Source organism: Sinocyclocheilus anshuiensis, unplaced genomic scaffold (genome assembly GCF_001515605.1).
Source record: "Sinocyclocheilus anshuiensis isolate Anshui unplaced genomic scaffold, SAMN03320099.WGS_v1.1 scaffold2046, whole genome shotgun sequence".
NCBI classification, from domain to species: domain Eukaryota; kingdom Metazoa; phylum Chordata; class Actinopteri; order Cypriniformes; family Cyprinidae; genus Sinocyclocheilus; species Sinocyclocheilus anshuiensis.
In genome coordinates this window covers 379,068-388,292 of record NW_015542491.1, presented here as the reverse complement: position 1 = coordinate 388,292, position 9,225 = coordinate 379,068, and the positions used below count along the sequence as shown (strand labels likewise).

The window sequence follows — 9,225 nt, the reverse complement described above, 5'->3', positions numbered from 1 at the left end:
TCTATTATTTTTACTTGATGTCATCAAGTAGGCCATGTTGAATTTAAAAACTGAATTATAATTCAGCTGTACATAAAGTATGTTTTTCCAGAGGCAACATTATTACAATAATAAAAAAAACATTGTTGTAGGTTAACAATAAAGAACTAAAACTAGAACTATAAAGTAAAATTATATTTAAAAACAATCAAAATGTTTTCCACTAAATTCGTACAAGATGCAAATTTTAATCATTTTTGGAGAAAAATGATTTTTCTATTATATTAATTATTGTGTCTCTGACACTCTCCGAGTCACCTGTCACCTACTCCGTTGTCAATCAACCACTGCACTAAAACATTAGCAGTTTGGAACAAAAGTGTTCAAACTATTTGCACTTTCTTATTTACTTTTAAATGTGAATACAAATTGTCAAAATTAAACCATTATTTTTTTACTTTTGGAATGCAAATGATGGAGGGTGTAAAAATCACTAGTACGTTTTGGTACCTTGCCACAATTTTTGTGATCATTTCCAAAGAGATGGTGAAACGAATGCCACGGGCACTCATATACATATAAAATATGAATTCTAACAATTATTTATGGTTATATATAAGTTGTTATTATAAAAGACAAGGGCACAAGTGAAGCAAAAAGATTCATTTTGAAAAAATCATTTTTATTAGACGGTCTCCTGTCGTTCTGTGAATGCTGCGAACAAGCATTTTGTGTTCTTTCTGGCATTTGTCACTTTGGTCTGGCTGTCAGTCAGAATAAGTGTTTGAGATATGCTGATATGATGCCATTATACAATAGTTAATAGCTAAAGGCCTGTTTGTAAAGGAGTGTTGTCAGGAATAGCTCCATCCTTTGAAGCCCTGGGGCCTCATTTATAAAATGAGACGAGTAACTTTAACCGTTGTTCAGGTGAACTCAAAGACAGCCTGATGCTTTGTTTATAGACTATTTGTGGGTGCCTGTTTGTTGTTTCACCTATCAAATCGTGTCGATAAACTATAATAGGGTAAATCCTATATAGTGATTTATCCTATATAGTGCTTGCATAAAGCAAGTAGTGCATACACTTGTAGCTGTTATGTATCTTTGTAAGTCATTGTAACCCCCAGCCCCCCGCCATAGAAAAAAACAAGTGGGCTCCCCCAAAGTTCACGGTATAGTTCAAACACTGAGTGTAAGAGATTGTGCAGTGTAGTCAGATTTTTTATTAACGGGAGTTTTTGCGAGATTAAACTGACCTTTTTAGTAGCCTAATGTTGAGAGTTCTTTACTCGCTTTCTGTACACAGTTTATTCCATGTTTTTTTTATTATTTTACAAGAGAACTTGCGAAGTCTTGATTTACTAATGCGTAAAATAGAAAAAAAATGCATAAACGCATCTCCGACTGTTTTGTCTGTGGAGCCTATAAGAATAGGCCTATGTCGTGCAATAACGGTTTTAATATAGCTTATTCTATTCAATAACATTGTTAACTGCTTTTATTTATAACATCTGCTGCTTTGCGTCGGTGAAAATTAATAGAGACATCAGCCTTAAACTTTGTTTTTGTCATTTACAGCAGTTATATTTGTATAAAATGCACTATATATTTTTGTGTCAGTACATTAAAGGCACATTTGAGCAGCATTAGTAAACTGTGTAAATATAAAGAAATGACAAATCACACGCAGGTTTTTTTCTGACAGGAGACCATGATCGTGTAATAGGGCTAATAAATTTTATTATGATATGAAACATCCAATTTTTCTTTCAATAATGTTTTCTAAAGTTTTGCAAGAATTTCGTGATACTGAACTTTTTATTAGTTGTCATAGCCAGTGATTTTAAAAGTAGGATGGCTCACTTTTTATAAGATGACTGAAAATTTTACTTTAATTTGTAGTTTATTCTTACTTTTGAAAATCTAATTGTTTTACGACTACGACTACTGCTGTTTCTAGAAGTAGTAATTTTGATGATAGTCAAAAGAAAAAAATATAACCACACACACATTGTTTGTCCACAGAATAATTACACATTGTTAAATAAAAAGCGTTCCCGCACGAACCTCTACCTCCGCCAGCAGGACCTCAATTTCAGACTCAGTTAAGTTTGTTTTTTCTTTGTGCTCGTCATTCTCAAGCATAGAAATTCAGATATTGGCGTGTGCTCTTTTATATGGTAATGATATTAATTAGGGGGCGTGTACAAGGCGGAGATCTGACACCAGTCAGCTGCGCACACTTTCAACATCATTTGCGATTTATAAATGTCACATCTCGAAGAGAGGCATACGCATGTTCGTTTTCTCTGAATCGCACTTACGCACTTTTGAGAAATGATCTTAGAACAAATTTAGGACTGTTTATACGCAACATTTTATAAATGAGGCCCCTGGTGTGCAATGACAAAAGGCACTAACAGAGGTAATGTAACTGTAGGCTGGCTCACACACACATACTCTTCAGTTAAAAATAAATGTGACAGGTCACATGTTGGCTGCTGCGGACATAGTGGACATGAACAGCAGTTCTGTTCATGTTTTCAGAGTCCAGGGGGAGGAGTGCGTGAAGAAGATGGTGGAGGTGTTTGATCAATCTGTCTCTTTCAGGCCGCATGGTCTCCTGAATTCCTGACCTCTTTCATGGATCCATTTATTTGACACTAACGGACAGGCAATGAGAGAAAGAACAAACGAAAAAGACATATTAAGACAGATTGTTCTATAATATTTCTGTAAGAAATTCATTGAGCCATCTCAAGGTAAATAAATGGTGGCTATGCCTTCAGAAAAGTAACAGGGTTGAAAGTTTATAATGTTTAGGAAGCTTTAGAGTGTTGATCTTTTTTTAAATTATTATTTTAACAAGGGATAATTATGATGGTAACAGGGTTGACACAACATGACTTCAAGACTTTTAAATGATAGATTATGCCAGCAGGAAATACTCATGAAAAAAATAGGTTTTATTTTGCTTAACTATTTGCTTAAGTGCATAAATTAAGAGAAAAAGATATGTAATGCTGATGGTAACATAGTTGACATTTTAAGATAAAGCTTAAGATGAAGACTTATTTGTCTTCACTTCCTGAAAAGATAGTGAAGTCATAGAGGGTGTTTTTTTTAGTGATGGGATAAAACATTATTTTGTTATGATGGTAACAGGGTTGACATACAGTATAACACTACTACAAGATTTTTAAATGATGGATTATGTAGACTTAAATGTGCTAATACAGCAGGAAATACACATGAAGAAAGTAAAAGGTTGATAGTTTAATCTGACTTTTTTTTAAGTATGAATTATTAGAAAAAAGAAATGTAATGATGGTAACTTGATTATTTAAGATGTGATGCGATTTAAGAAATGATAAGATGTAATGTTATTTAAGAAATGATGATAAAGTCAGTAAGAGTTGTTTTTAATTTATGAAATAATTATTTTAATGAGCGATAATTATGTTTACAGCAGAAACCAAGGAAACGCTTTAAGCGCCACCTGCTGGCAGATAGTGAATCTGCGTAACAAAAGCATGTTGCTGGAAATGGGTTTATTATTGAAAATGCAAACTGATTGTGTGCCAGCAGGAGGCACTGTGAGAGCGGTGGAACTAACGGTTTCTCCAATAATGGATGTAAACAAAGCAGCTCCGCTCATGAACGCTACTTTATCAGATAAAAATGCCATCTAAACTATTCTGAAGACAGTCGGTTCCCTTCAGAGATACAGTCATATAAAACACCCGCGCCGTGTTATGATTTTGAAACGTGGAGTGCTCATGTTTATTCAACGAAGTCAAACGCCACAAATAAATCAATGTATGGGAAACACTGGTAATGTATATCGAAATATCGGAAATGTGTTTAAAAATCATATCACTGTTATTGAAAAAAAGTATATCACGATACATATTGATATTGAATTATTGTCCAGCCCTATTTTGAATACGCACTCTCCAGCGGTGAAAAATTACATATTGTGCCTTTAATACACTTGTCTGAGACACTCACCCCACTTGTTACCCAGCAGTACTGGACAAGCTGCGTGTCTCGTGCTGTAATCTCCCTCTCCACTGGAAAACAGATTATACCAGAATACTGCTGTACCCTGAACACAAGACACCAAAGAATGAAGTGACAATTATTAATTGAAAAGTCAGCTGCGTCATTCAGTTTACACTTGAATATTATTCTTTCCACAGTAAGTACTAATTTTAAAAGTATGCGAAAGTGTACTTCTTCATCACAAGGGCTTGTAAAATATTAACAATTTTGGCATCAGATTTCTAGCAAAAATAATTATATTGTGGTATATATGGTTTCTGTAAATAAAATGACTCATAGAATGATACAACATTTTTATAAAACCTTATTCCATCAAACATAAATAAACAGCACCTTTATTGGCTTTACTACAGCTCCAACTTCTGGAAAGACTGTGGCGCCCCCTGCTGTTACATCACTCATCTGCAACAAAGCCAATGTTTTACAGGAAATTTTATACCAAGTGATGATGAGAGTAGAAGAGCCAATCCTGATAGAACAGATCAAATCCTACTTACATAGAAGAGCCAGGTTGCTATTCGATTCCCTGTGCCCAGCTCTTTAAAGGCATCTGGTTCATCTTTCTGGTGGAAAAACATTAAAATGATCCATGATGAATAACTTGCATGTGTGACCAAACTGCATACTCAATTTAACAGGGTAACGATTAAAAAGCTTTGTATTTACCCGTCCAAAGTCAAAGTGGGGCTCATATTGTCCACCAACACCGTAATTCGCCACCTAAGAAGAAAGTATAAATTGTATAAAAAAAAAATTGAACCAAACTATTTTCAGTCTCATGCATTAAATGCCTCATGAACCTTACCTGTAGTTCTTCTGCTGTTTTGACATCGAGGCCTGTGATGTCTTCTATGCGCTGGTTTATGCGATCCACAACCGGATGCTCGAAGGCCGCCAACCATGCACTGAGAGAAGAGACAATAATAAAATAAACTTCATATTCAAACTGAGAACTATTTGAATCAGTATAACATTTTATAATCTTTCAAAACAGAACAAATCCAGCTGCAGAATTAGTGTTCAGCAATAAAGTAAAGCAATGTTTAGTATGTGATTGAACTTTTAGTCCTGTTAGTAAGCAGCATTCAGGTAATAAAGACCTAGATTTAGATAGACTGAGCCCCGTGCAAAACTCTGCCACCGCCAAGCAGGTCAAAATTGCCCATCCTTTAAATTAGGTTTATGAGATACTGTATATTCATGAACTTGTGAATCGGTCTGTGAGTTTACAAAGGCAGCATGACCTTAGTAGTAGTAACCTGACATGTAGAATTTTCTATAATGAGAGGCCCCCATGCAGTCCACAGTATCATTTCAGAGGTTATGCAAATATTGCAAGTTTTCTCCAATTTTACAGCACGTGAAAGCATCCTCATTTTTTAATACGAGCTCCTCACAAAGCAACAGAGGTGTTTGTTATGTGATTATAATAATGTAAAACATAGGCAAAATTAGTATTTTTTTAAGGACAGAATATCATGATTTTGTGCAACAACTTTACTAAAATGTTATAAAATAATTTAAGGTTAAAATATAACATTAAAACAATACAAACATTAAAAAATATAAAATATATTTAAAAATATATAAAATACATGCTCGATTAATATATGTATGTATTTATGTAAAGACATCTCCTGACCCCTGAAGTGTGATTTAATAGTTTCTAAGAAAATTAAACTCTCTCAGTAACTCATTTACTTACTCTTATGTTGTTCCAAACCTGTATGCAATTTTATTTATTTTTGTCTGAAGAATACCAAACTGATATTTGAATATCTGTTTCATAGACCGAGGTCAAAAAAGAGGATTCTGAGTAAAGAAGGAAAGGGGAAGCAGACAGATGTGATCTCTGCCCTTTATCTTTGACCCCTTACCTCTTGGAGACTCTGTACTGGGCGGTGGTGAGTTTGCCAGTTTCAGGGTCATGCACGGTGGCGCGCCTGAGCTATAGAACCAGCACAGAGAAAAAGAGAAGAAATAGAAAGAGAGAGGTGAAAGGTGCTGTCACTATATGCTGTTGATACACAGCTTATACTGAACTACACCAGCTGTGGACTTGGACTGCATGGGTGGTGTATATGTAACCATAGACAGTATGTAACATGGCACGTTGCTTCTGCCTGGGTCCAACTGCTAAAGTTATAATCTATAGGACTATGGCGTTCACTGATTATGTACCCCTTGTGTGTAAAGAAGCAGTAGAAAAGCAACATTCCCAAGAATGCCAAAACAAACAGGGATATCTATTTATTATGCATGGTATAAACGGGTATATATGGGCTGGTGGCTAGCATGTACTGTGCACTACAGTAGAATTATATCAAATTATAAATGTATTAATACAAAAAAAATACATTTTACATATATATAAATATATATATATATATATATATATATGTGTGTGTGTGTGTGTGTGTGTGCGTGCACTGGTTTGGGTGGTCTATGAGGACACAAATTTGCATAATGCATGGGTATGACATAGGTATTACAATATGAAGTTGTTTATGAGGACACTACCTGTGTCCCCGTAATTCAAAAGGTTTAAAAAACATACTAAATGGTGTTTTTTTGAAAATCTACAAATGCACAAAGTTTCCTGTGAGGGGTAGATTTAGGTGTAGGGCGATAGAAAATACATTTTGTACAGTATAAAAACCATTACGCGTATGGAGAGTCCCCTAAACCAGCAATACCAACATGTGTGTATGTGTGTGTGTGTGTGTGTGTGTGTGTAAACTACCAGTCAAAAGTTTGGAATAATAAATAATAAAAGTTCTGCAAAAATACAGTAAAAACTGTAAAATAAACAATATAAAAGAACTGTTTTCTGTTTTAATACATTTTTTAAAGTAATTTAGTCTTGCGATGGCTAAGCTGAATTTCCTTCAGTCTTCAGTGACACATGAACCTTCAGAAATCATTCTTATATGCGGATTTGATGCTCAGAAACATTTATTATTATTATTATTATCAATGTTTAAAAACAGTTTTTGCTGCTTAATATTTTTATGGAAACCAAATCAGTATATTAGAAAGCTCATGTGACACTGTAGACTGGAATAATGGCTGCTGAAAATTCAGCTTTGCCATCAGAGGAATACATTTTAAAATGTATTCAAATAGAAAACAGTTCTTTTAATTTGCGATATTATTTTACAATATTACTGTTTTACTGTATTTGTAATCAAATTAATGCAGGTAAGCATAAGAGACGTCTTTCAAAAACATAAAAAAATATATAGGATTATTCCAAACGTTTGACTTTGGTCATAATATGCATGTGATATAACTCCCCTTTGCCTGAGCTCTTGTTGCTTTTCCAGCATGCAGCAGAGGGAAATGGTGGGTTGGCAGTGCTACAGGCCAACAGGAGCCTTACCTTTTACTGATGCGATACTGGGCAGTCTCTAGAACACCAGTAACGGGGTTGGAGATGGTGGCCCGGCGCAGCTGTTGAGCCAACCGGCCAAGAGTACACAAGTTACACAGCAGCTGTAGTCTCAATGACCGACTACAGACCAACACGCTCTTTCTGTTTTCCTTCATATCTAATGAACTTGAGCACCAGCCTTCTAACTCTATATGAGCCCTTGATTACACTCTGGACTAATAATTTTAAATGGGCCCTTAATAATGATAAGTCAGAGGATGTGATGCTCTGGGGAGTGTTATAAGAGAAATTCACCAAATACAGGAGGTTTTGTCTGCTTATTTTAACACAAAATGATCCTTAAACCGATAAACTAATACCAAAGAGGTGAAAATGTTTACACAAGTGCACATGTACCTTACAGACCAAATTAATTTCAAGATACATTAAGTAAATTGTGGTTTGTTCCTCAAAATTGTCACTACTAACATAGATGAAGCATCACTCAAAAACAAAAGCTTTTGCTTACCAGTGTCGCTGTAGAAATACTCTATTCAAAGACATATTTGTCATTGTTACTGAATGTGTCTGATAACAGGGGGGTCTTCATCTCATGTGAGTGGACATCATTTTAAATATATTTGTAAAAATATTATTAGAGATGAAACTTAAAAAAGTGGAAAAATACTTGCACGCATTTCAATTATTTCATGCAGTGGCTTGATGTGATGTTTGGGCCCTATAACTATACACTAAAAATGCCCTCAACTAGAACATCATTATGGAGTAACACAAAATACACAAAAAATTAAAATATGCTTTGAGGTTCATATATAGTATTAATATGCAACATGTCTAACCTAGTCAAAGTTTAGATGTAATATTAAATAGTCATTATAATACATTAAACATGATGTGTTCTCTCAGTTGAGAGATCAAAACCCTGAAATTACACTGAGCAACAAAAAAAAAACAGAGATGTATTAGTATTATAAAAATGTATTGTCATAGCCTTTATGTGTCCTCTTATGTCCGATTCTTAAATGTAATCAATAAATTCATTCTGAATAAAAAGACATGTTGGCTATTAACAATTAAATGAAATCACTATCAACAAAATCCATAGATAGATTCTGCATTATGTTAAGTTTAAATATAACATTTTAATGTATAAATATTAAACAGGGGTTAAAGCAAAAAAAAATCCTGAGCCTGAACTTTTTTCCGGGGGCAGGGTGAAGGGAGGGGATGGAGCAGCACATGCAAAGCATGCAACGACTGTGGCAACTTTAACATTTGAAAGGATACTATGGCAAAGTTATTGCTTTCCTTATTCAAACTGTTTTTTTTTTCATGAATATATGGTTGACCTGAAGAATGAAAGCTATATCATACACTTGGAAAATTATGAGCTATATCACTGCTTATAGACACTAGGGGTGTAACAATACACTTAGCTCACGAGATGAGACAAAATACAGATACTTGGTTCACTAGAACACGAAAATATTTTAATACTATTTGTAAGAAATTTTCAATGACAAAATATTTGTCTTTTAATTACAAAAAGTAAAACAATGCAGTTGTATTATGAAATATTATAACTAATCTAGGGCTATAACTAATGATTATTTTGGTAATCAAGTAATCTACTGATTATTTTGACTATTGAGTAATCTGATATTTTTTTAGTAACAAATAGACCTCAGTGAAAACCAAGCTTTAGTATGACTATTTATATTTAAACTAACGATGAGGCAATAATAATTGGCTCAAATAAAGTATCAAAACCAAGTAATTACATG

At 34.1% G+C, this 9,225-nt stretch overlaps 1 protein-coding gene across 1 annotated transcript in view; it reads right to left on the bottom strand.

The window, feature by feature from the left end:
• Positions 1-2,379: 2,379 nt before the first annotated feature.
• Positions 2,380-9,225, bottom strand: part of LOC107694065 (prolyl 4-hydroxylase subunit alpha-1-like) — a 19,734-nt gene continuing 12,888 nt past the window's right edge. The window contains exons 5-12 of the mRNA XM_016493654.1: positions 7,430-7,643; positions 5,925-5,990; positions 4,853-4,952; positions 4,714-4,767; positions 4,545-4,610; positions 4,381-4,449; positions 3,994-4,090; positions 2,380-2,645 (exon numbers count right to left, since the gene is read on the bottom strand). Coding sequence (XP_016349140.1) covers positions 2,575-2,645; positions 3,994-4,090; positions 4,381-4,449; positions 4,545-4,610; positions 4,714-4,767; positions 4,853-4,952; positions 5,925-5,990; positions 7,430-7,643 — 737 coding nt within the window. The 3' untranslated portion in view covers positions 2,380-2,574. The remainder of the gene's footprint in view (positions 2,646-3,993; positions 4,091-4,380; positions 4,450-4,544; positions 4,611-4,713; positions 4,768-4,852; positions 4,953-5,924; positions 5,991-7,429; positions 7,644-9,225) is intronic.